Source organism: Cibotium barometz, chromosome 53 (genome assembly GCF_041138505.1).
Source record: "Cibotium barometz isolate CiBa-2024 chromosome 53, ASM4113850v1, whole genome shotgun sequence".
In the NCBI taxonomy this organism is placed as follows: Eukaryota; Viridiplantae; Streptophyta; class Polypodiopsida; order Cyatheales; family Cibotiaceae; genus Cibotium; species Cibotium barometz.
The window spans coordinates 41042558-41056823 of record NC_141098.1 but is presented as its reverse complement, the minus strand read 5'-3'; the positions used below and the strand labels follow the sequence as shown (position 1 = coordinate 41056823).

The 14266-nt window shown below is 46.4% G+C and overlaps 1 protein-coding gene across 1 annotated transcript in view; it reads left to right on the top strand.

Annotated features, from left to right (window-relative positions):
- The window catches only part of LOC147608636 (uncharacterized), a 42026-nt gene extending 28802 nt beyond the window's left edge, over positions 1–13224 (top strand). The window contains exon 10 of the mRNA XM_086788973.1: positions 12611–13224. Within this exon, the coding sequence (XP_086645099.1) occupies positions 12611–13021 (411 nt within the window). The 3' untranslated portion in view covers positions 13022–13224. The remainder of the gene's footprint in view (positions 1–12610) is intronic.
- Positions 13225–14266: the final 1042 nt, after the last annotated feature.

Here is a 14266-nt window from a genome sequence, read left to right as displayed (position 1 = left end):
GCTGTCCTGAATGTGGCCCAACTCTCTGGCAAAGTGCATAAGAGAAAGGTGGCTTTGAACTCATCGTCCATTGCCAACTTTTGATTGATGACTTGGCTGACAACACCATTAAACTCATTTAGATGGGCTGTCATAGACGCCCCTTCCTTCATTTGAAGACCTATGAGTTTCTTCAACCAATACACTCTGCTTGAGGCACTTTGCTGGGCATACAAGTCGTGCAATCTTTGCCACATTCCCCAAGCTGTCTTCTCTTCATGTATGCTGAAAAGTAAAGAGTCTGACACAGACAACATGATGGTGGATCTTGCCAGCTCATCCATATCTTCCCATTCTTCAGCAGTAAGAGAAGCGGGCATTACACCCCTTTCTTTGATGGGCTTGTGCTGCTTCTTCTGGAGCAACACATTATAGCACTGGGTTTGCCAAATGTCATAATTATGTGAGCCTTCAAGCTTCTTGATGTGAAGTAATGAAGAGCTCTCACCTGTGGTTGCCATAGCAATATGCAACCTTTAACACAGTCAATGCCTGACTCCGTGCAAGATGTGCAAACACTGCACTAAAGGCACACAAAGTGCTCACAGTTGTTCTCCCAAAGTTTATCTCCCACTGCGGAAGCACGAATGCAACTCGCCTCCCACTGAATGTGATAAAATCACCAAAATCTGGTTGCTGCAGATTTATGACAACACCTTAGATGTGCTGTGTTCCCCTTCCAAAATACTGTATGACAGCACTAAGTGCTCACCAATGATGTACCAAATCTGTACCGGCAAGTACAGCGGCTGAAAATGAGCCTTTTCCTCACTCAAATCAATGTACAGCCATGCCAAAACTTGTACAAAATTGTACCAAATCTGTACCAGCAAGTACAGTAGCAATAAATGCTCTCCTGGCTGTCCAAATGAGTGAAAATCAGACCTTGACAGTCCTCACCACTGCATACAACAGTCCCGGACAGAAATTGGGCAAAAGCCCCTTGATTGCTAGTGGATTTCTGAGGGTTCAAGACTTAAATTTCTTCCCTGCTGCTTTGCCAAGCTCAACAAGCACAAAATCTTGAAAAGCCCCTTGATTCAAGATCAATTTCTGATCATGAATGGTACATTAATGCACATGAAGGCATCCAGAGTCTTCACAATGCTTCCCCCTGGCCACATATACATCCAATGCATAAAAGCCCCTTGATTTACTGGCACATTGAGTGCTTGACAGGCATCAACACATTGCCCAAAGCATCAAATGCCAGTGCCTGCATGCAAATGAACCCAATTGGCACAAAAGCCCTTTGATTTGCACTCCAATTTCTTGCAATTTAGCCCCGAATGTGAGATTGCTCACATCATAGAGCATGAATGCCCAATGGCACAATTACATCAAAAGCCCCAAATGTTAACACCCAATTTCCTGCCAATTGACCTGGAATGTGACCAATGTCACCCAATGTTGCCAATTGTGCTCAAATATGAGCCATTAGGACCTGTACCTGCTCAATTGATGATAATGGACATGCAAATCCCAAAATTGAAGCAAATACCTCTGAAAATTTTTGATTTTTGTTGCAGGAAAGGGGGGGGGGGCGTCTTTTTTGCTGTCTTGTGTGCTGCTGCTGCTGCTGCTGTGCAGGTACGGATGCTGTATTCGTGCAGGTGGGCGGTAGCTGAGGAGCTCTGCAGCGATCATGCCATGGCGGCAATTTGTTGCAGTTCTTCGTTGGATGCACAAGGGCGTTAAGCGGTGGCTGCTCCGTCTAGTAAACAGAAAGCGAGAGTGGACGTCTTGTGCACGGGCGTCTTCTGTCGGACCCATGCATGATGCCATTGTTGTTGGCGCACTTCACCGACGTGGGCACTGCGTGTGGCGCTGCTGGGCGGACGTTCTGTGGTGGCATGTCGCAGCTCGTGCAACGCCTTCTCGCAGCCGCAGTTCTGCTGCACGGGCGCCTATGCCAAGCCGATGACTTGCCGCGCGTCCTCCTTTTCTCGCCTCTTCAAGCGCGCCTGCCCCCACGCTTACACCTACGCCTACGATGATCCCCCTAGTATTTTCACCTGCTCATGCCAAGCTCAAGGCTCCATAGCCGAGCTTCTTCTTCGCGATGAAGACGACTCCGCACACCCGCATGCGCACACGCGCGCACGCGGCACACCGGGCTCTGATACCAGTTGAAGGGAGCTAAAGAAGCTCAGCTGAAACAGTTAGGGTTTCATGTGGGAGACACACACAGAGAAGAAGGGAGAGAGAGAGAGACATGTGGGGATAAGTCAACTCAAAGTTTGAGTGTGTGACTCCCCTATCACACATTTATATTTGCTCTAGTACACATAGTGCACTTAGTACATTAAAAGTACTAAGTGTACTATGTACTATAAAACTTATGGGCTTGTACACACTATAAGGGTGGGCATAATGCCTTTACCCCAACAAAATGCTCGTGAAACTCCACTTGGATGCCAGTCTTGCAAATCTCATGCATTGAAAAAGATGAAAACCAACTACTAGGACATAAAGAACACGAGAGGAATGCTTTCCCCTTTGCCATCGGGAATAATCTCCATCCTACCCTCACAGTGAATTGGGATAGTGGAATTGTCGCCAATGAAAATGTGACCTGACTGCTGGTTAAGATCCTGTAATAACTGTGAGGAAGGAGTCATTTGCCTGGAAGCACCACTATCGAGAATCCATTCCCGAGTATCCTTGGCGGTGAAACCAACTGCCTCCCTGCTCGAAAAAGATGAAGCATCTATGCCCATAATCTCCAAGTGCACAAAAGCTGGAGTCTTGGTAGCTGCAGCTGAAGAATTAGTACTCTTCTCAGTACTCCGCTTAGGACATTTCCTCCAATAGTGGCCTTTCTTGCCACAATTGTTACAGGTCCGCTCGGCTTTCAAAGCATCACGCTCTGAATCGGGCTGCTTCTCAAAAGACTTCTCCGATGAAGACTTCCCTTTGCCCTTATTGTTGTTGTTACGGCCTTTTGACCACTGGCCAGTCAAGGCCTCAGAGCCTCAGAACCTCCGCCCTGTGAAGGGTTCGTAAAACGCTCTTCCTGGTCCAAGAGCATAGGCACAAGCTCTTCCCATGTGATGGTACTAAGCCTCCCATTGGTGATCAAAGAGGAGTAGAAAGCTGAATACTGAGAGGGGAGATGAGACAGCAAAGTGATGGCCATGTCCTCTGAAGATATCTCCTTCCCAACCTGAAGAACCTCCTGCTGAAGAGCTTGCAGCTTGTTGATGTGCGCTTGCATTGTCGAAGACTTTGCAGGATTCATCACCTGCATTTGCACTTCCAAGGAAATCTGCTTCATGGGTGATACCCTGTTATACAGAGAAGCCAAATGTTGCCAAATCCCTCTGGCCAGCGTCATATGTTTGATACGATTAATCACCTGTCGTGTGCAATTAAGGAAGATGAAAGAACGCACACAGGCATTGACACGATCCCATAACTGTGCGTGAGCCTCCTGTTTTATCCTAGTAGAGGGTAAAAACTCCCCGTCCTTCAACTCTGGCCTTGGAACACCAACCACAATGAAATCAGCCAAGTCATAAGACTCCAAGACATACTCCATCATTACCTTTCAGATGCCATAGTTGGTCCCGTCCAACTATCGATCCACCGGGAATGTGGGGAGAGAGGGGATCTTCACGTGCTTGTCAGCCATCACAAGGTCTTGTGAAGGGAGGGTGGGTGGGAAAAAAATGAAGAAGAGCCTGCAAACAAAATGCAAGGTGGCTGTCCAACATCGATGGCGGCTTTCTACTCAATCTCCAAGTCCCGAACAGCCCAAGAATTCTCTAATCAGCACCAAAAATCTGCAAAACCTCAAGCTCCCACTGTCTCCAAGCATCAAGCCACCTGGGGCTCTCGGAATGCACAACGGAAAATGAGACAAGTGCTGTGGAAAACAAAACGCAGAAGTGTAGGGAGAGAGAAGCACAAGAATCCGATACTAAATGGAGTGGGGGACCAAGGGTGGTACTTATACCATTCTCAAGTGCTGGTCGGCCAGCCTAAAAGCAGCTGACAACAAGACTGAATGTCCACGATTAAGAGAAAGGCCAGTCGGCCAGCAAAAATCAAGTCGGCTAGTGCAAGACAGCCCCCACGACGAGAAAAAATAGGGAGAAATATTGGAAAACCGGGGAAAATAGGAAAAGCTCCTGGGCGGGCACACCCACAACAAAGGCCCTCACTGTAGTGACAGGAGACTGCTAACAGTAGATTAGTATATATTTCATGCATAGTTATATACACATACCAAATTTATAACATAGCCAACAGAAAGATGAAGATGCATTTTTTGAGACTAGTGGGTATGAAATTCATGATTTTGGGAGTAGGTTTTTTGGTATTTTCAAAATTTGAAAGAGAGGAGGAAAGAAACAAGTTGGAAGGGAATAGGGAGGTGAGAAGAAAAGGAGAGAAAGTTGGAAGACGAGAAAAGGAGAGAAAGAGGAGGAGGGAAGTGTCATGTGCACAATGTGTATCTACCGTGTGCTATACGCATGCAAGACTAGTTTCGAGGCTTGGGGAAGCTTGGAACTAGGCAGGCTGATTGACGAGCTGAGTTAGGGAAATACTAACGGGCGGGCACCCAAGTATGGACGGGCGGGCGGCCAAGTGTGGACGCCCGATGACCGGCCAAGAGCCTATAAAAGGGTGGCCAAGGTTAGTTATTGTATTATAGAGAGTCTCGCGAGTTTGTGAGAGCTCTATGGTCTTGGAGCCTGGATCTAGTGCAGACGTGCACCTGCTTTACGCAGTCGAGGCTGACAGCAGTCTCGAGGCCCGCGAGGGTAGCTTCGTGGCGGTATGGGACGTCGCGAGGAGGAGATTGGTCGGTACGTCATCCTAGTTAGCTCAGCTCGTGGCTCGGTGGGGACAGCCAAGACTGTGGGCTTGCCCACGGCTGTCATGGTTGGGAGGTGAGTCAGGCCTGCACCCCCTTGCTTGTTTGTTTGTTCGTTTGTTTGCAGGATTCGAGTTTCGAACCGAGATCGATCACGAGGGGATCCATGGGGATTTGACAGTGGTATCAGAGTATACCTCGTGAACGAGCAAGTCGGTAGGTAGAGAAGAAGAGGTCGAAGAAAGGTATGTGTTAAAAAACTTGCTGTTTTTCTTTGCATACTGCAGTTTTCAGAAATAGTATGTGTTTTTCTTCATCAAAGACACCCATGTTGATGGGAGGTGGTAGTCTAAGTAGGGTTGATTGCTTTGCAAAGAAGAGGCATGTTTGTTGTGCATACGCATAAACTACAGGGAGAGAAACAGAAAAAAAAGAAAGAAAGAAAAAGCATGTTGCTTTTCGTTGAATGTTTGAGAGAGAGATCGGTTGTGAGAAGAGGCGCTGCAGGCTGGTGTGTTTGTGAGCTGACGGGTGTTGCTGGCATTGGGCTACAGTCAGCCGAAGGCGCCTTAGGCCTGCCAAGCCAGGCGGCCAGGTAGCCAAGCCACGTAGGCGCCTAAGCTAGGCCAGGCGGGCTGGTGCCCAGGCCAGGCCGGCGCCCAGGCCAGGCAAGGCGGGCTGATGCCCAGGCCAGGCCGGCGCCTAGACCACGCACAGCAGGCTGGCGAGAAGCGTAGGCGACAGCCGCATGGGTGACGCACGCAGGCGCCGGCAGGAAACCATGCGCCGACAGTGGTTGACGTCAGCAGCTACCGCCGCCGGCCAATCCAGGAGGAGGAAAAAAAAAAACGAGGAAAGCTAACGTTTTTCTAAGCTTTCGTTTTTTTTTAAGTTTTAATTTAAAAAAAAAAGGTTTAAAAACTCCTCCAAGGTTTAAAAGTGTTTATTTTTTTTAAGACCTTAGAATATATATATCCATATATATATATATGTATATATATATATATATATATATATATATATATATATATATATATATATATATTCAAGAAAAAAAAACACAAAAGCAAAGGAAAAGCCAAGCATAGCTTTTGGGGGCTTTTAGTTTTTTTTTGGGAAACCTTTATAAACCCCCTCAAGTGGGCTTCTTGCCACACATCTCTCAAGCTCTCGAATTCACTCGCACTTTTGTTGTGCAAAGATCGAATTTTCTCTCTACGTACCCTCTTCACAATGTCGACCCAAGAATCAGAGTTGGAGCCCCTCGTGGAACGCAAAGGCTTGCCGGCTACGGAAGGTACCGATGCCGATCTTTTTGACGATTTTGTGTCAAAATCAGATTTCCAAGAGTTCAAAGTAGCTCTCGAAGCTTCTTCGACGGAACGTCAGGCACAAATCGCAGCCCAGATGCAAGCTTTGGAGAACTCCATCGCTCTTTTGACCACTACCCTCTCTACTTTCTCGGGAATGGATACCTTGGCTTCAGCTTTAGGCCCCAACATTACTCCGGAACCGTTCGGGGGCGAGCAAAAGCAGCGAACCAAGGAGATCGTGGACACGTGGCTACATAAGTGGCAAGTTCACTTTCAGTTTCATCCATATGATGATGGAAAGAAGATCCAGTTAGCAGCAGGTTTCCTGTCCGGCAAAGCTTTGCTTTGGTGGAAGGAACTCAATCCTAAGCCAACGACTTGGGCACAATTTGAAGACGTTTTCAAGAAAGAATTCCTCAAGAAAGAGGATGATTACGATGTTGTTGCCCGGTTTTCAGCTTTGACCATGACCTCGCAGCACCTCACTTATGAGGTCTACCTCCAGAAGTTTCGTGACTTGCAGATGAAAGCTACAAAGATGGATCCCACTACTCTTTTGGGGTTTTTCGTAGCTGGTTTACCAGACTCGTACCGATTACAGGTTAAAAATAACAAATGTAAAACATTGGACGAGGCCATTCATTCAGCTCGTATCTATGATGATACGATGGTCTCTTCCAAGTCGAAACCCGTTACCGAGCAGGGGAACAAGCATAAAAGAAAGTTCTCCGCACCTATGGCTAACACGACAGGGGGAAAGTCTTCGGACCAATCTTCAAAGATATCAAGTTCGACACCAGCGAAGGAGAAACGACTCCTTAGGGCTTTAAAGCTCAAGAAGGAAGGACATTGTTTTATCTGCGAAGAAAAAGGACACATGCGTAACGAGTGCCCAAAGCAAAAGGGTACCAAGACCAACGCAGGACCCAAGCCAAAGGCAGCTAACCAGTTGTCTTTGACAGGTAAGTCAATTACTGTACTTTCTCGCCCTAGTACTTGTTCTGATTGTCTGTTCAATTCTAAGATATTTGGCATGCATGATCTTCTCCGAGTTTATGGAGAAGTGAAGGGCCATAAGATTCACATTCTTTTAGACCCTGGCAGTTCGCATAACTTTGTTAACTACAAACTTGTGCAGAAATTGAGTCTTGAAACGACACTCAGCGACCATACCTATGAGGTACGTCTACCTGCGGGAAGACAAGTTTGGGATCGCAAGGTGGAGATGCTTCCAATCCAGATTCAGGACTACAAAGACACTCTGGAATGCTATGTCATGCATCTGGAAAATGTAAACTTGTTATTAGGGATTGAGTGGTTTAAGACTCTTGACGTCCAGATACATTGGTCTAGTCATATTTTTTCTTTTCAGCATAGGGACACCAAGTATAGTATTTTAGGTGATTGTATCCATCCCTCTCAGGGACCTCTTGTAAATACAATTGATTTTGGAAATATAATGGATTCTTCTTTGTATACCGCTTTCCATTGTGTATTGATTCCATTTTCTTCTTTTCTCATCCCTTCCATGGATGTGAATGAATTAAGTGTGTTTGAAAGCAAAGAATTACAGAAGATACTTGATTCATTTCAAGATGTATTTCCTAAGGAACTGCCATTGGGTTCACCACCTGAACGGGCAGTAGATCATCGTATTGACTTGATCCCTGGTGCTCATCATGTGAGTATTCCACCTTATAGGATGAGCCAAGCTGAGGAAGATGAGTTGGCTAAACAACTCGAAGATTATTTGAGGATGGGCCAGATCCGTCCAAGTAAATCACCTTGGGATGCACCTGTGTTGCTTAGGAGAAAGAAGGACAATACCTGGAGAATGTGTATAGATTACAAAAGATTGAACAAGCTGACTATTAAGAACCGTTATCCTCTCCCTAGATCAGATGACCTGATTGACCGGTTAGCAGGAGCGAAATATTTCACAAAGATAGATTTACGTACTGGCTATCACCAGATACGTATTCATGAAAGGCATGTCGAAAGAACCGCCTTTCGGACTAGGTATGGCCATTACGAGTTTCTCGTATTACCTTTTGGGTTAACCAATGCTCCAGCCACTTTCCAGCAAATGATGAACGATCTTTTTCGTGAACATTTGGGAAAATTTGTGGTGGTGTTCCTGGACGATATTTTGATTTATAGTCGTACTCTTGAGGATCATGTCAGACACCTCACGATTGTCTTATCTTTTTTAAGACAGAATCGACTATATGCTAAATTGAGTAAATGTAAGTTCTTTATGAGCGACATCATTTACTTGGGACACAAGATCACTAGAGATGGATTGAGCATTGACTATGACCGAGTTCCGAAGGTTCTGGACTAGCCTATACCGCGAACAGTGAAACAACTTCGTTCTTTTCTCGGTTTTGTTGTTTTTCTTCGGAAATCTGTACGGGAGTACTCTCAGCTCACACTACCGATGACAGTATGTGTGTGATGCGGATGATTTGAGAGGCAGGAAAGCTCGTTGGGCAGAGTTAATGCAAGATTTTGATTTTGAGTTCCGTTATCGGAAAGGGTCCATGAATAGTATTGCAGATGCGCTTAGTCGGATTAGAGAGGTGAATACTTTGTCGTTCACCGAGATTTCTACCGACTTATTTCAGTCATTGAGAGGGCTTTGCAGGACTGATAGTTATTTTGGTCCATTTTGGCAGAAGATCCAGGACAGGAGCTCATTGATTGACCAAGACTCGGTGACTGAGCAATCTACCATTCAGGCTGTAGGAGGCCAGTGTGGATGATTCGGAATGGTTTACTATTCCGTAATGGCAAAATTTGTGTACCACAGATCCCGGACATTAGGTCCAAGATTCTTAAGGAGTGTCACGACGCCCCTTCTGCTGGACACCCTGGGGTACACAGGACACTATCATTAGTGAAACACACTTTTTATTGGACGAGAATGAAAGGGTATGTAGAAGATTATGTTCTCAAGTGTCAGATTTGTCAGGCAAATAAAGCTGAACGCTTTAGACAGGCTGGGTTGTTGCATCCTTTGCAAATCCCAAGTAATAAATGGAAAAGTATTTCCATGGATTTTATTACCGGATTGCCAAGAACACATCACGGCCACGATTCTATTTGGGTTGTGGTAGATCGCTTGACAAAGATGGCTAGATTTTTACCGACCCGGAAGAATATTACAGCTACACAATTAGCTCGGCAGTTTATCGAGCAATTGTTTAGACTGTACGGGTTACCGCAAGACATAGTCAGTGATAGGGACTCTAAGTTTACGAGTGATTTTTGGAAACTTGTTTTTGAGAAGTTGGAAACAACTTTGAATTTGAGTTCCTTTGATCATCCTCAATCTGATGGCCAGACTAAAAGAGTGAATCAGATTTTGGAGGATATGCTTCGAGCATATGTATCCAAAAGACAGAGTTCATGGGAGGATTATCTTCCTATGTTAGAATTTGCATATAACAGTACTAAGCATACGAGTACAGGGTTTAGTCCTTTCATGCTTATGTATGGTTTTCAACCTAGATCACCTGTTACAGTAGGACTTCAGCATGATGCAGCACGTAATTTTTTGCAAGATATGCAGGAAATGTTACAAGTTGCGAAGGAATCTATTAGAAGTGCTCAAGACCGAGACAGGTTTTATTCTAATAGACATCGTTCACCTAGAGAGTTCTCTGAAGGAACGATGGTGTATTTGCGAGTTCCGAAAGATTCCAAGACTTTACGGACAGGTAAATCTCCGAAATTATCCCCTAGATACTGTGGACCATTTCGTGTTACACGACGGATTGGTTCAGTTGCATATGAATTGGATTTGCCTTCTCATGTGAAAGTTCATCCTGTATTTCATGTCAGTAGACTTAAGGAAGTACTGGGTGGAGCAGATCAGTTAGTTACTCCTCAAGAAATTATAGATGTCGAGGACATGACATTTGTTCCGCACGAACCTGAAAAGATTCTCGGATTTCGTGAAAGAAGATTGCGTAATACGCTTATCACGGAATACAAGATCAAGTGGAAGGATCGTGTTGAGGAGGACGTTACATGGGAGACATTGACTACTCTTCAGAGAGATTACCCTGGCTTTTTAGTGAGCTCATGAGTGAGCTCTTAGAGGAAGGGGAGTATGTCATGTGCACAATGCGTATCTACCGTGTGCTATACGCATGCAAGACTAGTTTCGAGGCTTGGGGAAGCTTGGAACTAGGCAGGCTGATTGACGAGGTTAGGGAAATACTAATGGGCGGGCACCCAGGTATGGACGGGCGGGCGGCCAAGTGTGGACGCCCGATGACCGGCCAAGAGCCTATAAAAGGGTGGCCAAGGTTAGTTATTGTATTATAGAGAGTCTCGCGAGTTTGTGAGAGCTCTATGGTCTTGGAGCCTGGATCTAGTGCAGACGTACACCTGCTTTACGTAGCCGAGGCCGACATCAGTCTCGAGGCCTGCGAGGGCAGCTTCGTGGCGGTATGGGACGTCGCGAGGAGGAGATTGGTCGGTACGTCATCCTAGTTAGCTCAGCTCGTGGCTCGGTGGGGACAGCCAAGACTGTGGGCTTGCCCACGGCTGTCATGGTTGGGAGGTGAGTCAGGCCTGCCCTCCCTTGCTTGTTTGTTTGTTCGTTTGTTTGCAGGATTCGAGTTTTGAACCGAGATCGATCACGAGTGGATCCGTGGGGGTTTGACAGGAAGAGGAGGGGTGGATTGTGGAGGAGAAGAGAGAGAGGAAAAGGGAAGAGGAAGAGGAGGCATGGAGGAGAAGAAGTGAAGGAACAAAAAGGAGGAGTGGACGAGGAGAAGAGGCAGAGCAACGGGTTATGGCCGAGATGAAGCGTCGGATGCGTGAAGTGGCAAATGGGTAGCAAACAGGGACGGAAACGACAACAGTTAGCAGAAAGAAAATCTTCCGTCCTTTTTTTAAACCCGACACCGATGGGCAAGTTTCGTTTTGTTTCAAAACGTTTCGTGCCAGAAACGTTTCATGCCGTTTCGAGAGGGCAGAACAGGTTTTTATGTTACTATGATTTCATGTTAGTAATACATGCTAGATTAGGTCATCTCTCTACTATGTATTGAGCATGAAGAAGCAGTAGTTTGTGCATGGGTTTAAGTCTCTGATTAGGCATTAATCGCAATCAATCAATTCGTCAACATGCTTCTGCAAGCACCCATATTGTCATGTGCACAGTGTGTATCTACCGTGTGCTACACGCACGCAAGACTAGTTTCGAGGCTTGGGGAAGCTTGGAGCTAGACAAGCTGATTGACGAGCTGAGTTAGGAAAATACTAACGGGCGGGCACCCAAGTATGGACGGGCGGGCGCCCAAGTGTGGACGCCCGATGACCGGCCAAGAGCCTATAAAAGGGTGGCCAAGGTTAGTTATTGGGATATAGAGAGTCTCGTGAGTTTGTGAGAGCTCTATGGTCTTGGAGCTTGGATCTAGTGCAGACGTGCACCTGCTTTGCGTAGCCGAGGCCGGCAGCAGTCTCGAGGCCCGCGAGGGCAGCTTCGTGGCGGTATGGGACGTCGCGAGGAGGAGATTGGTCGGTACGTCATCCTAGTTAGCTCAGCTCGTGGCTCGGTGGGGATAGCCAAGACTGTGGGCTTGCCCACGGCTGTCATGGTTGGGAGGTGAGTCAGGCCTGCACCCCCTTGTTTTTTGTTTGTTCGTTTGTTTGCAGGTTTCGAGTCTCGAACCAAGAACGATCACGAGGAGGTTTGACACATATTAGAGGTATCTACCTCTGATCTCTTAATAAATAGACTTGACATTTGAAAAGGTAATGCTTCTTCGACTCAACCTCTCATGTCTCATAAAGCTGACAAATGCTACAGGCTGTCAGGGATTGTGGATCTGTCTCAATTCTGAAACTGTGTGAGCAAACTCTAATCTGACCAATGGATCGTGGATCACCATAAAGCTGTCTCAATTCTGAGACTGTCAGCAAACTCTAATCTGACCAATGGTAATCCTCATAGCCAAGCCAACGGACCACATATGATCCAAATGATGTTATACTTGAACTTGGGATCTTTATTTAGGATCCTTGTGCATAAACCACTGGGGCAGCAGTCCACAGAGAAAGAAAGAAAGATATATTCAGCGTCTACTAAAGACCCAATGGGCCTATGAGACCAAAGTGATACAGTTATGTCCATGGCATATCGCATCATGGAATGGAAAATAAAACAGAAATATAGCTATCGCACTGGGGTGATATACCATTCTTCAAAATATCAAGCATGGGGCTAATGAGTATGTCATGTGGAAAGGTAGCTCGATGGCGGTGGAGCATGTCCTGGATCTGGAGCTGATGAGGGGATCGTGGTCGATGGCTGGGGGGCCGGGGGCGTGCACGCTGGAGTGCGGGGAGAGAGAGAGAGAGAGAGAGAGAGAGAGAGAGCTGCACATAAGCTTTGACACCCTGCATCCAGGTCTTGCAGAAATACTTGATCAAATGTGACCCGAAATTTGCTTCAGCCAAGGTTGTTGACAGCAGCGTGCTACGTTTCAAGGGTGCAGTGACATGCTTTGGTCCAGGAACACATCAATATATGCCCTCTACATCCACAAGCTTATCCAACGTTTTTATGGCTGGTGATTGGTTGAGTCAGGGTCCTGGTTCACATGGAGCCAAGGGGCTTTCGCAAGAAAAGGCATACGTGACAGGACTTCAAGCCGCTAATGCAGCAGCATCGTATCTGGGTGTGCGGAGCCCAACACGTATTTTAGATGTTGAAGAGGATGAGCCTCATATTGCAGCTGTGAAGTCAGTGACTAAGCAATATAGGCAATTGATGCATACATCTGGGCTCACATCTCCTTTGCATCAAGTTGTGACTCAAATTCTTTAGATGGCCTGCAAATTTATTGAGAGAAGGAAAGCATTGTACGATTTCCTGCCACCCTTTCTGTGGACTCTTCTAGATGGGCACTATGCATGTGTTGATATCTCAGGTATACTGGCACTAGTTATTTTCACCTGCAAGATCTGAGCCATATCCAGATTTAAGGAGAAGCTAGTTATTCTTTATTTGTGCATGATTGGGTTCCAATAGGCCATATTCTCTCTCTCTCTCTCTCTCTCTCTCTCTCTCTCTCCCCCCCCCCCGCGCACACCCCCACCCCCCTCCCCCCCCGCAGGGGTGCACCTCGTCCTCTCTCCCTCTATGCACTTGTGGGACCAAGGGCCAGCTCTGTATGTAATTCAGAATGGCAATGGTACACTTTGGTTTGCCTCAGGCAAGCTTAAGATCACCAAGATCTCTCTTTTCGCTTTCCAAGGATTTAGCCAACTTATGGTGTCGGATGCAGATGGCACCAGCACACAAGACCTTTGACCAAGATCTTGGAGCTCATTCACAGAGGACTTGTTTTAAAGTATCTTGAAGACTTGCACCTAGGGATTGTGGAATCACACCTACTATTTGGAGTTGACGGAGAATTTAGGTGATGCATTGATGATGACAATCATTCAAGAGTTGTAGATTGTGGACATGTTCATGGATGTGGGGAGGGTTCAATCATCTATGCCCTTGAGAGTTGAGATTCTCTGTTGGTTTTGTAGTTTCACATCTTTTGCAAAAGTGAGATTCAACATTAGCTGAGGAGCATATATGGTTGAGGTGCATGATTGCTTTTTTATGCCATAGAGCATTTGATTTAACATTTTGTTGGTTGGAAAAGCATTTAGGGGATACTCTAGGCATCTCCTCCATAGTGTCGTACACTGCTTTGGCCTTCTATGTAACTTGATCCCCTCCTCTCTCTCTCTCTCATACGAACTCATACCACAGGGAGAGGTGGGCTCCAGCTCCAGCTCAGTGATTTCTTCCAGAGATCTATTCCAGTGCCTACCCTGACACAGGAGAGGGTTACACTTCAGCGCGTTGCGGACCTCCGAGCCAGACGGAGACCGAGAGCACCAGACTCCCAGACTACATCAGAGGGAGATCACAGAGATATGGGCTCGACATCAGCACCATATCCAGGAGCGGCTAGCTCACTTACACTCACACCCGGAGATCATGCTCCGAGGTATTTTTGCCTCGCCATCGCCTATGTATCACATATTACACCCCCATTATGGTACTGGTTGG